The 13,698-nt window shown below is 34.4% G+C and overlaps 1 protein-coding gene across 2 annotated transcripts in view; it reads left to right on the top strand.

The window, feature by feature from the left end:
• The window catches only part of LOC150100700 (short coiled-coil protein homolog), a 61,796-nt gene extending 49,543 nt beyond the window's left edge, over positions 1–12,253 (top strand). For both annotated transcript variants that reach the window (XM_090401389.1, XM_090401388.1), the window contains exon 6: positions 11,654–12,253. In XM_090401389.1, the coding sequence (XP_090257515.1) occupies positions 11,654–11,678 (25 nt within the window). In that variant the 3' untranslated portion in view covers positions 11,679–12,253. The remainder of the gene's footprint in view (positions 1–11,653) is intronic.
• The last annotated feature ends 1,445 nt before the right edge of the window (positions 12,254–13,698 follow it).

Below are 13,698 nucleotides of genomic sequence, written 5' to 3'. Positions count from 1 at the left end.
CATCTTTATAGAATACTGCTCACATGTTTAGGGTGTGCACCTAAAACTTCCCAATTAGAAGTACCTCATTGATGATCCTTCTCTCACAGATTCGTTTCAGCCTTTATCTCACAGGCACTTCCATGGTCACTGCTTGTGTATCTTCCTTATTCAGTGAATTCGTCACCTTGTGTAAGCATATTACCAAAACATGACCTCTCCATATTAATCATCACAGGGAATACTATGATTATCAACCCAATTCTGAATCCTAATCCTCCTAACCTCTCTAACACCATACCCTAGACAACCCCCTTGTGAAGTGGAACAATTTTTCTCACTTTCCATTTGTTTGCTAATTGTGCTGTTGAAAAACCTCATGTTAAACAATTATGTTAAGGGTAATATTAATTTCTTGGATCATTCCTTCAAGATATGCAGTGATATATTGTCAAGTCCTACTGCCTTATTAAATCAAGTTTACTTCACATACCTCCTACTCACTTGCTATCAGTCCCTCCACATCATACTCCCAACACTCAACTGTATCGTCTGCATCAATTACCAATCTACCATTGTTATCAACTAAATCATATTCTGATAGTCATTTTTTCTACTTGTCACATATTAAAAGAACTCACTAGGATTTTTTTTTCTTGATTGGCTAATTTTTGCTCATACTGCACTTTTGCTGTCTTTACCGACTGGCCACCTTCCTGACTTGACCTTCATACCCCTTATGTAACTAATTATTATCAGTATTCATCTTATGTTGCCTCCATAGTGCTTTCTTCTTCTTCCAGATTTCATACTCAATCCTTTCCTTCATCCATTTTACTCCTGCCTTTTTTTACTCTTGAAATGCACTTGATATTGCTGCTTGAATAGTTCTTGATCAGTGCTCAAGCAGCATCTGTTGCCTTTCCACTCAGCTCTTGTTGAGTGGAAAGGCAACAGAACATGCTATAGCTCCCATTTGTCTCCTAAGCTTTTCATAATCACTGGCCCAGTAGTTCCATATATATCCCTTCTCCACAGAGTTTTCATATGACTATAATCAAGCATCAGCTTGATTATAGTCATATGGTCACTCTTGCGAACTGGAGGAAGATTACATGCCCATTCACAATCACATCCTCTAATGATATGATGTGATCAGATCTAAGACTCTCGTGTGCCTCCTGTTACGTATTGCCTCAAAGAGTTGTCAATTAAGAACTCAAATTCGTTCTCATTATTCCTGATGATGCTGTCTCTTCATTTCAATCAGTATTGCCAAAATTACCCTTCTCTTTCTCATTAAACCAATTTGTCTATACATTTTTGTCTCCATCCTCCACATTCACTAGACTATAGCAACACCCAACTAAATATCTCATCCTATCAACTTCTTCCTCACAAAGCCACTGAAACTATGTTCCCCTTATATAGACATAAGCCCCCACCCACTATCATCAGCACTTCCCCTACCTGCTTGCCCTTTCTATCCTCATTATCATGTACTTCCATTTCTATTCCTGTCAGTTTATCATTCTCATCCAACTATTGTTTTGTTAATAAACTCAATCAACACAATTTCATCTCCCTTATTTCTGATACTCCTGGCATTTGTAAATAAACATCCATAACTAGTCCTACCCATGCTATTCCTTCATCTCTAACTTCTCCACACCTGCTCACCTTTACCCTTTGTTCCATATATCTTAGCTATATGGGACAAGTTTCTCAGATATAAGTTTGAAAAGCCTTTAGTGGTAATGAAAGTCATTCAAGAGCTTTAACTTTAAAATTATAAATTCTTATTTCTCCTGCTTTTTACCTAAAATTCCTAATTTATTTCAAAAATAGAGTACTATCTCTGTGATAGGTACAACTAGTCTTACAAGTTTCCTATTTGTGTTGAAGATTATCCATCCCAAATCTTCATTATTCAGTCTCCAGTTTGCCTCTTATTGTGCACATCATCAGTTTGCAAATAATGATACTTTAGCGACAAAGTGTCGAAACAGCAGAATATTACCTTTTTAAAAAAAAAAAAAAAGACCAGCATTTAGTCTACATACAAGTCAAATGGAAAAATGAACCTCTGTTCTTTATTCAAGACTCAAGTTCTGCCAGTGCAGTTGCCACAGTAGATTTTATGATTTCCTTTAGCAGGGTTTGTCAATAATTTGCTTCCAATGTTTATTCTACTTTATAATCTCCCCCTTACTTTATTATTTTTTCTCTTACAAACTCTTAAAATATATATATATATCTTATTTTTTTTTTTCTAATATCAATCCCATACACAAAAGCCTGTGAAACTTATTACGCTACAGTGCCATTTGTGGATGAGTAATTAAAGTAAAAGAAGAAATTTGTTAATGTGATGCTTGAACAGCTGGAAATAGTAGTCCTTGGAGAAAAGAGTATAAGGAAAACTGCTTCAAAAAATAGGAAGTAAATGGAGGATGAAAAGTTGGTTCAGTTCAAAGCTGAACTATGTCAAAGTGTAGAATAGCTTGCATTTTCTGATGCCAAATAGTAAAAAAGAAGGTGAGAGTCCAATTTATCTGTGAGTAAGCTAATCTAAAGTAAATGTATGATTATAAGAGATATTTTTAGATGGATCATAAGAAGTATAGATAAATTCTAGGATGATGTAACTGCTATCAAGATTGTTTAAAGAGTTGGTGAATTCATCAGGGACATATATGTATAACAAAAAAAAACATTAGTTGCAAGTTAAAAATGGAGCTATGATCTATTGCCCAGCTTGTTAATCTGGCATTTTTTGGGTGTAAACTATGAAGTGATGCTTCTGAACTGTCCTTAAAACAAACAAACAAAAAAAAAAACTTGTACATTACATCAAGAACTACTTCTGTTGCAGTTTAGTGTTATTCCAAAAATTCTGTGGCTAGTAGTAACTGTCTTAAATTTTATGGCTTGGTGTGTTCAGAGCAGAATCTGAAATGTTCATTTGTCCACTTTGTACTATGGATAGGATATATAAATGCTCCTGCTATACATCACTATGGGATAGAGGAGCAGACTCTTAGACAAGAAATTCGGAAGGTTAATTAGTTTGAATCAAAATAATGAAAAAACTCCTAGCAGCTTGTTCTTACAAGCCTTATGATGTGAAAGAGGATACCCTCTGCTCCTCAGATAGACTAAACTAGCAATGATTTTCTTTATATACTGTGAGGGCTATACCTATCAAGTTTTCCATATATTGTTGATAAAATAGTAAGTTTTTTATGTAGGATGGTGAGCTGTGTATTGCTGAATACATAGCAAAGTAAGTTTGCAGAACACCAAAGAATCAGAGAGAGTGCCATAAAGTAATTCTCAACATCTGTTGGCTTTCCTAATTTAAATTTGATTCTAGAATGAAGATTAATTTGCAGCAGTCAGAAGTCAGGTTCATTATCTGTTTGGGATTAAATATGTCACATGAATGACAGAAATGTCATCCATGTGTTGGCCGTAGATGGACAGAAAGAAACATTCTTCACTATATTCCAGGTGATGATTTCCTACATTTTCTTTATAATTTTGCTTTCCCTGAATAGATGACAAATTCAAATAATCTATATATTTTCTTTTGGAGTCTCGAGATAATGTAGTTTATTGGCTAGGCAAATATCTTAACAGAAAGATACTATTAAAATTACCCCCCCCCCTTGAAGGATTTAAATATTTTTCACTGACCTACATTTTTGATATACACTCCCTCACTGGCCTTCTGAGATAATGTGAAAAATGTTTAGCCATTTGATTGAATGGGGTATCCAATATCATTTTCAGTTGAGTGCAATGGATAGTAAAGGTAATTTTATTATTATTATTACATCACCATGGAGTTGACAGACTCATCATGGGAAGTTCATTCAAATGACGACATATTTATCGTATAGAATCTTAAAATCCTTAACACTCCTTGCATTAACAACACATTCTGGTAATGAATTCCATCCTTATATTCTAGGAGTTATGATCTATTTCTCAGCTTGTTAATCTGGCGTTTTTTTGGTTATGAAGTTACATTCTTTACTATCCATAATGACCTTGTCTGTTTTTGTGAGATAATGATGTTCCTGAGAAAGTGAAGAGTCTTTAATTCAGGGATAGAGATGTTGCAAAAAAAAAAAAAGTATCTGTGTTTCTTTTCAGTATGTCCATTCACGTCCTTTTGCAAGTAGTACCATCATTTCAAGTTAGATCTTGTGACGAGTTATTATTTATTTATCACTAAGGAAAACTGCATTTGAACATCTACTCTCTGGCCAAAAATTTGCAATTTAGCTTTTGCTTGGATTTTTCAAATGTCCCTGACGTCATTATTCTTTAGTAATACAGACCACAATTTCAGAACATTGGTATGTTTATATATATATATATATATATATATATATCAGCCCTACATGAGAGGTCTTAAAACATATAACATGACAGTGCCATATGTAGACAAGTGATTAAAGAAAAGAAAGAATCTGTTAATGTGTTTCTTGAAGAGTTGATGGTTGTATTCATTGGAGAAAATAGCATGAGAAAGACTGTAGTAAAGACAGAGATACATGGAATAAAGTAAGAGGATGAGAAGTTTATTCATTGAGTTTGGAGTTGAACCATATGTGGATGTTAACCAGCACCTTCCTTTGTTCATACACAACTGGAGGAATGGTGGTAGCCTTTTCAGTGGAACAGCATCTATAGAAATACCCACAAAAAAAAAATAAATAAAAATAAAACAATGCAGAAACAGAGCATCTGTAGCAAAGTACTTGGAGGGAGAGAGGGGTCATCTATTAAGTGAATAGCTCTCTTCTGGACACCAAATGTCAGAATCTGCATTGTGTAAGTGATTTGTAAAAAATATTAATAACATAAACATAGATTTTATATTTTCCTGAAGTCAGAAAATTTAGGAATTGTAAATTTTTCAGTAAAATAATCCAAGCCATACATATTGGTACTAAATTAGAAACTCTTTTATTTAATACCATGTTGGACATCCTTTAGCCTGAATTACAGCACATATGCAGTTTGCCAGATTCCACAAAGTGTTGGATTGCATCTATGTCTATGACATACCAGGCATTCACCAGACAGTCCTTGAACTGAAATACGGTTACAGAAGAAAAGCAGAAAGAAGAAATACAATACTTAACACAGATCCTACAACTGAATGGTTTCAAAACTAAGACAATTAAGAAAATTCTCAATACAGCACCTACAAGAAACTTAAATAAACAAGACTTCAAGAACGCAGTCACCCTTCCTCATATCAGAAATGTAACAGATAAATTAGCCAAACTTCTCTACAACATAAAAGTGACTTTCCTGCCGCTTGAAAAAATATCAGAATCTCTTCATCCTCTGAAACCTCCCCATCACCCAATGAAAAAATCAGGAGTTTATAATATTCACTGTTCCTGTGGCATCTGCTACATAGGCCAGACGGGGAGATCGGGAGAAATCCACATGAGCGAACATCAAAAGGACGTACAAAAAAAAAAAAAGAGAGAGAAAATAAGTCTGGCTTGGCATTTCACACAGCTTCTACTGGCCATGATGTACTATGGGACAGAACAAACATGTCCTACATTGATAAAAACTGTTTCACAAGAAAATTCAAAGAGGCAGCAAATATGATTAAAATTCCTACGCAATACAACAAAAATTCAGGCTTGATTTTAAAATAAGTTTGGTCAGCGTTTATTAAACATTTACCCAGTTCAGACCTTGGACTGAGTGAAAGTGAACCATAGAACGTGACATAAAATAGCATTGTTTCCAGCCAACACGTAATAACGGTTGTATAGATTCGTTAAAAAACCAAAGTATTCGGTTTTTAATGAACTTTTTTGATGTTCATAATACCAATAAATGAACTTGTTTTTTCGTAATTTCTTATAGTTTTTGCTTTAAATTGTTAGTTATCTTTACCCCTGAAGATGTTAGTCTGACGACTAACGAAATTTGTTGGGTTTGTTTTTTAGTACTTGTTTAGTTTTAAAAAACAGTCTTTTTTAATAAAAATGTGGTCACAAAACCGAAATGATTCGATTGAAGTCCTTTAACTGATTCAGATTTGATGGAAGAGGACTTTGTTTCTGGGTCTGTTTTTCTAACATGTCCTCTCAAACATTCTCAATAGGGTTCAGATCTGGGTTTTGTGGTGGCCATGGAAGATTGTGGAAGTCATGCTCACTGCTGAACAGTTCTTGTGCGATTGACAGTTGTATTGTCATCCACAAAACAACTGTCATCTGCTGGATAAAAAGTCAACATTGCAGGATAAGCTTGATCAGCAATAATGTTCAGATATTCCTTGGAGGACATCTGACCCTCCAGCAATATAAGGGGACCCATTCCATACTAACAGAATATGCACCACACCATGACAGAACCTTGCATTGCATTTACAAGGCAAGCTGGGTTCGTGAGGGCTCCTGCCAAAGTCTCTGCTTACCATTGGTAACAGAATAAGGTGTACTGTGACTCCTCACACCACATGACATTTTTCCAGTCTTGTAGTATCCAGTATCCATTGCAGGATAGACTTGATCTGCAATAATGTTCAGATATTCCTTGGAGGACATCCGACCCTCTAGCAATATATGGGGACTCATTCCATACTAACAGAACATGCACCACACCATGACAAAACCTTGCATTGCATTTACAAGGCAAGCTGGGTTCATGGGGGCTCCTGCCAAACTCTCTGCTTACCATTGGTAACAGAACAAGGTGTACTGTGACTCCTAACACCACATGACATTTTTCCAGTCTTGCAGTATCCAGTCTCAGTGTTCCTGAAGCCAAAGTAGATGAACCATCTGGTTCTTGACAGAAATCAGTGGTTTCTGTATAGGCATGTTATTGCCACCAATCCTCTTCAATTACCTGTGCATAGTTTGGTGAGATATGCTTTGGTCAATTGCTACACAGAGGAAGTTCTATTTGTCCATACAAGTGCTCTCAAATGATAGTGATCTCGTACCTGACAGACTTGTCTTAGGACAACAGTTAATGCTTTTAGACAATCTTAGGTTATTTTTCCACTGATTAAACACCTGCAATATCTTACCTTTTGAGAAACCAGTCAACTCTGCTGTTTTTTCAAAATTGTGGCTCCAACTAGACAGGCACCCACAATAAACCCTTTATTGAACTCAGAAAGATCCTTTGTTTTTCCTATTGTGATCAACACTATTGACAATTACTGACCAGCATCATTCTTAAATAGTTGCTTAGAGCACGTGGCGATGCACCTGACCAAGTATTTCGCACATATGCTGTGTAAGTGATGTTTACATATATCTGCATAAAGGTTTCTAATTCATTGGCTGGCATGCGTATTATGTTACCCTCCTGAAGGTTACAATAAGTGCTTTGTCTTATATGGCTGTTTGGTGAATCATCCTGTTTTACATGAAGGGGAGGACTTAATCTGTTAGTTTCATTCAAAATGACAAACATTCCCATTTGTTTGTAGATACTAGACTATCTCTGTGTATTCTATACTTTTTTTTTTTACACTAGGTAGCTTGCTCATGTACTTTGCCCTATTATGGGAAAATAAACATCAAAACTATAATTGGTTTATTCACATCACTTGATGCCTTATTTGGGATATGTTGATGGAATGGGTATTCCACCATGAACCTTGATGAACTAAGGGATAAAATTACATGATATGTCCAGCAGATGTTCTAACCTTGTTCTCCAAAACTACGAAACCTGTCTTGAAAGACAAGATGTCCATTTTGAGCACTCAATCTACGATCGTTAATGCTTTATTCAATCGAGTTTTACCAATTCCACTAATAGTTGTGGATGTACATATCATCATGTGTAAACATATAATTCTTTGTTAATAAACCTGTTTATTCCATAACATATATTGTTATGGAGTAAACAGGTTATTCAGTACTGTTTTTGAAGTTTGATAATTTGAAGCAATATGTCAATGACTATCAATACCAGTTGATGCAGTGGCTAGATTTTCTTGGGTGTTATCAGGTTATCCCAAAAGTAATGTCATTTTTTTTATACCGTACTTGTTCACATGCCTCAGCTTGTCTAAACATGAATTTTTAAAGCTTTATAAGTAATGCTAAGCTGAGGCAGCCTCATTGTAAGGAATTCCACCTTGCAAGAACATCATACATAAGTTATTGTTTTAATAACCCTTTATTACTATGGAGGTCATTGAAGAGCACATCATGCTTTATGAGTTCAAAAAATGCAACAGTGCTGCTAATACTGTAAAAAAATGTACAAGAAGTGTATGACAATGTTTTGAATGTGCAAAAGTGCCAGCAAGTTCCAAAATTAACTAGGGAACTTTAGCTTAAAGACTCCCCTCTCTCAATAATGATATGCTGGAAGCTGCTATTACAAGAAATGCCAATACAACTGTAGAAGATTTGGCAAAAGGTCTTAATTCATCGTCATTGACCATCCATCGCCATTTGCAAGAACTTGGAATAGTGTCTAAACTTGGCAAGTGGGTTCCTCACGAACTGAAGAACAACAATCAAAGAGAGCATGTCAATATCTGCACTTCATTCTCGAGTGAGTTCATTCAAGGGAACAGGCTAAACAGCCCAAACAAGACCTTCACCCTCAGAAGGTTTTGTTAAGCATTTGGTGGGATATGTCTGGCATTATACACTTTGAATTCTTGCCACAAAACCAAACAATCAGCTGAAGTATGTTGTGAACAACTCGATTGATCGATTGAATGAAAGATTGAAAGAAAAGAGATGTTCTCTGGTCAATCGAAAGGGTGTTGTTTTTCACCACGATGACACGTCCTCATAGTGCAAAAATCACCTGTACCAAGATTGAGGAACTAAGCGGGGGAAAGCTTCCACATCCTCCATATTCTCCTGATCTTGCACCTTCAGATTGCTACTTATTTCGAAGTTTGCAACATTTCATTGACGAAAAACAATACAATATATTAGAGGTGCTGAAACTATGTGACTTCTTTGTCTCCAAACCTTCTGAATTGATTTAAAGGGAGAATATATACTTAATTAAATTAGCAAGTGGTTTATCTTTTATATTCTTTCAAAACTTAATGCTAAAAACATTACTTTGGGGATGACCTGATAAAAATGAACTGAAAAGCATAGTGAAAAGTTTTTAAATATTCCTTGTATTTCTGCATGTCATTTAACAGTTTTTAACATTCTTCTGAATTTTCTTTATAACTTTGCTTTTCATGGCAACTTGAATGGTTTTCTTAAGCTTTATATTCTTTTCCAATAAGCAATTCCTTAGCAAAAACATCTAAAAGATTTGATATTTTAAGGCCTTCAAGACTACTAAACTACTTTATTACTAATTTGGAATAGTTAAAACAAGATCTCAAGAGCTTAAATGTAAATAAGCAAATGCTAAACTTATGCTGTATTGTATTTTGAATATCTGATAAATGAATATTAATAGTTAGTTCTTCCATATTAGTCTGCTCCCCCCACTCCCCCAAACTTGAGGAGTGGGGGAGCAGACTGATGGTATGTGGCCGAAGCACCTAAGACTGTGAGGCCAGTGTGTTATGTCTGTAAATTGCATGTCTTTTTCTGGTTTTTTTCCATTTGTCTGTTTTGGGAGGTGTAAAACCCACTTACATACTTAAACATTAATAAAGTTATTGAAAAAAGAGGAAGTGGTAGACCCTCAGTGAAATGGAGGGATGGTGTGTCTGGAGGAACTAATCTTCAGAGAACTGAGGCTTCTAGAAAAGCATACAACAGGACCACCTGGCAAGAACTGGTGTGGCACATCATTAAAGAAAGGAATGACCACACAGCATCTGATGATATGAATGGATGGATGGGCCTACATATCAGATTGGCTAAATCACGTTCAGTTGTGAAAAGTTCACAAGCTTGAATATTTGGTTATCCTTCAGCATGGATCAGCTGCTGTTGCTGGATGGTTTTCCCAAGTTCATGCCACTATTCTTTCAGCTTTTCTCATCCAGACTTCAGCAAGGAACACATGGAAGAAGCTTTAAATTCATTCAAGAATAACAAGGCACCAGGAGAGGATGGCATCAACATGGAACTCCTTAAATATGCTAGTGAATCATTCAAAACACAATTCCTTAAATTGCTAAATAAACTGTTAATAGTAGAACCCCCCCCCCCTGAAAGCTGGCTTAAAGCAACTGTCATACCCATTTACAAAAAGGGAAATATAAATGACTGCAATAATTATAGAGAAATCAGTCTTCTAAATGCAGATTATAAAATATATAGCAAACTTATAAAAAATAAACTCAGGGAATTTTATGAAGAAAGACTGGGCAAAGAACAAAATGGCTTTAGACATGGATACACATGTGCTGTTTTTTTTTTCCTATTCTATCAGTGGCTTTAACAGGCACTTAAGCACCCACAGCCTTCCAAGTATCTTTGGATTTCCTAACCGTAATACAAGGATAAGGCAGTTACCGCTGTGTCTCTAAGTATTCTTGTCTGTAAATTGTGCATGTTTTACTGGCCAGTTTGCCTGTTCTCAGGGTTGAAAAAACCTATGTTTCCAGGAGAAAAAATCCTCTACTTCCATGGTTAACTCACCTTTAGTCAAAAGAGACTAGATAAAGCCTTCTCACATCACTTGATGGGAATCAAGTTTCATTTCATTTACTTCTCATTGAGAAACATAAAGAATATAACATTGAGACTCATCTGGCTTTTACTGACTACAGTAAAGTATTTGATACAAAACTTCAGAATATTTTAGAAAATGATGGAGTTCCAAACCAACTGATAAAAGGAATCAACAACATATATACAAACAACATGATTTCTGTTTGAACAAATAAACAATCTTCATAATGGAAACCAATAAATAGAGGAGTCAGACACGGCTGCAACCTTTCCCCACTTCTGTTCAATATATATATATATATCAATGCTCTAATAAAAACTTGGAGACAAAAAATACAATGAAAATATCCAAAATCAATTTTAGATACACTACTATATGCAGATGACCAGGTGCTTATAGCTTTAAGAGAAAATGAACTTCAGTAATTTATATATCATTTAGATATAGTTGCAAAAGACTTTGATACGAAAATATTTATTGATAAAACTAGTCATAAAACTAAAGTTTAACAAAGAGAAAGATATTGATCATAAAATAATAAATTTCAACAGAGCACTAGGCATTATAAATCAAGTTTTCAAACCTTCAGTTGTTCAAAAAGCACACCAGAATCAAAGCCTATAAACACCTTGGCAAGACCAGTATTATACTATGGAAGTGAAGCTTGGACTTTAAAGAAGATAGATGAACAGAGAATAACAGCAGCAGAGATGTGCGATTTATGAGAAGAACAGCAGGATATACTTTTTTTGACTATAAAAGAAATAGTGGCATTCTGAAAGAAATCTATGTACAAGCAATACAGGGAAAACTGGAAGAATCGCATGCAGAGAATGAATGTTAACCGAATTCCAAAGAAACTCCTGAACAACAGGCCAAAGGGTAAACGTTCAGTAGGAATACCTAGACCTGGAGTGAGACCGTAACAGGCTACTCGGCCTAATACATAAAAGGAATAATAATAATAATGTTAGTGATAAATCGATATGGAAGTTAAAGTTAGGATATTATGTTTTTTAAAATTCTTATTTTATTCTTTTTTTTTTTTCAGGGGATCTTCTAGAATAAAGAAGTAATCAAGTCTGAAAGAAGTTTCTAAGAAAGATTGGCTTCACTACTTAAAACAGCAATGCGACTGGTTTCAATTAAGATTCCACCATTGCATTAATATTTCTTTAAAATATTTATAGTTGCGCGCACACACACACACACATAATTTATGTACAAAGTTATAAAGACTGGTACTTTTTTAAAAATAATTTATGTATATATTTGTTATTTGTATGATTCTGTACAAGTCAGTATTTTTTTTAAATTTCTTATTCCTGTTTAAAAGTTTGAAGAAATTTCAGCTTACATCTAGTCAGCATAGAATGTTATACTTTTTCAGATATTTTATCACGCTCAATTACTGCTTGTTACTTTACCACCTTGCCTTTAATATGCAATAATGCCTTAGTCATATATTCAATAATCTGAGATTTAAATAGCATATCTAGTAACTATTTTTGGCAAATAATATCAAGCATGTAAATGCACAGTTGCATTTTGAACTGCTGTATAAAATATATTTAAAACATTTCCAACTCCAGTGAAAATATATTTTTCATTCTAGTTTCCTAGTCAGAAATAAATATTAAATTTAAGCTTCGCTTTGTTTCTTTTTTACCTTCATTGTTTATGCCAGTATATAATTCAGAGCTTATTGCATACATTATTTCACAATACTCAGTAGCTGCCCTGAAAACTTGAAGAAAATTCTTACAACAAATGTCTCAAATGAATGCTTATTTCACATATGTGCTACAAGAATGGAATCTTATGAAAAGAAAAATTCAACAAATTAAGCTTCAGACCCTTATGAACATGGAGAAATTGTAATATACAGAGTAAAAAAAGTGATAGAATTTTTTCCCGAATGCATATATACAGAGCAAGCAAAAAAAAAAAAAAAGTTTTGCTCCTTTGCATATAACAACAATAAGTGCATTTTTCCCCCCAACCAAGGAATGTGATATTTGATTTTAAGTTAGCATTAAATGCTTTCAAGTTATTAAAATCACATCCAAGTATTTTGTACAGACAAGCATGAAAAGGCTGTCCTATGCATTGAAGCTACAAATGGCTAATGTTTTCTATTCAAACATTGAATGTTTGCAGAAGGATGTATTTTTAAAAGCTGTTTACTCAAATTTGAAGCTTAACACTAATGCTTAGAAAAAGTGAAGTTTCATATTGGAAGCTTTACAGCTTCCAATATGAAACTTCACTTAAACGATAAAGTAAAAATGGAAAATAATTCAGTCTTAAACAATGTTATATATAAATTTAAAAGAGAGGTTTGTATTATGTATACCACCCCCCCCCCCATGCAGGGAACCTTATATACCATGTTACAACATTAAGATATGTATAAATTAACATGGAATGTGATAAGGAATACATAAGAAACACTTATGCCATTGTTCATAGCAATTTGTTCAGACTCATTCAGAATATGAGTATACAGAGGATATGAAATAATAGTGATCATTATTCAAATTAAGTGGATATTGAATCCAACATTTCAAAGCTGAATAGAGAAACTACAAGTCTCATGCCGAATAAGGTGAATTAAGCTCTGATCACTTTCCTTAGTATTTCCCATAATGTAAAGCACATCTCCTTGCAGACATGTATGATGCTATACATTATGGGGGAGGGGGGGTCACTAATAGCATCATACATGTCTGCAAGATGTGCTTTACATTATGGGAAATACTAAGAAAAGTGATTAGAGCTTACTCCACCTTTACCATGAGTTGCCCTGTCATGAAAGGTTTGCTTGCGCTTGGATCCGTCGAAACTTTTAGTTTCTATATTCAGCTTTGAAATAATGTTGGATTCACTATCCACTTAATTTGAATAATTTTGCATCGCCAAAGTGAAGTCTTTTGGCTCTTTATTTCAGTAATAGTGATCATATTAATTTTTATCCCTGCCAGAACTAGATATCATTATTACAAAGGAATCGTCATGAGTCCTTGCATTAATATTTCTTTAAAATAATATTTTAAAGAAATATTGACTTCCAGGAGTGATCTTTTTTGTTTTCTC

This window comes from Typopeltis vanoorti, chromosome 12 (genome assembly GCF_054136105.1).
Source record: "Typopeltis vanoorti isolate ZY-2024b chromosome 12, IOZ_Tvanoo_1.0, whole genome shotgun sequence".
Classification (NCBI taxonomy): domain Eukaryota; kingdom Metazoa; phylum Arthropoda; class Arachnida; order Uropygi; family Thelyphonidae; genus Typopeltis; species Typopeltis vanoorti.
Note: the sequence above shows the minus strand (reverse complement) of the source record. Positions and strands in the feature narration are given on the sequence as shown.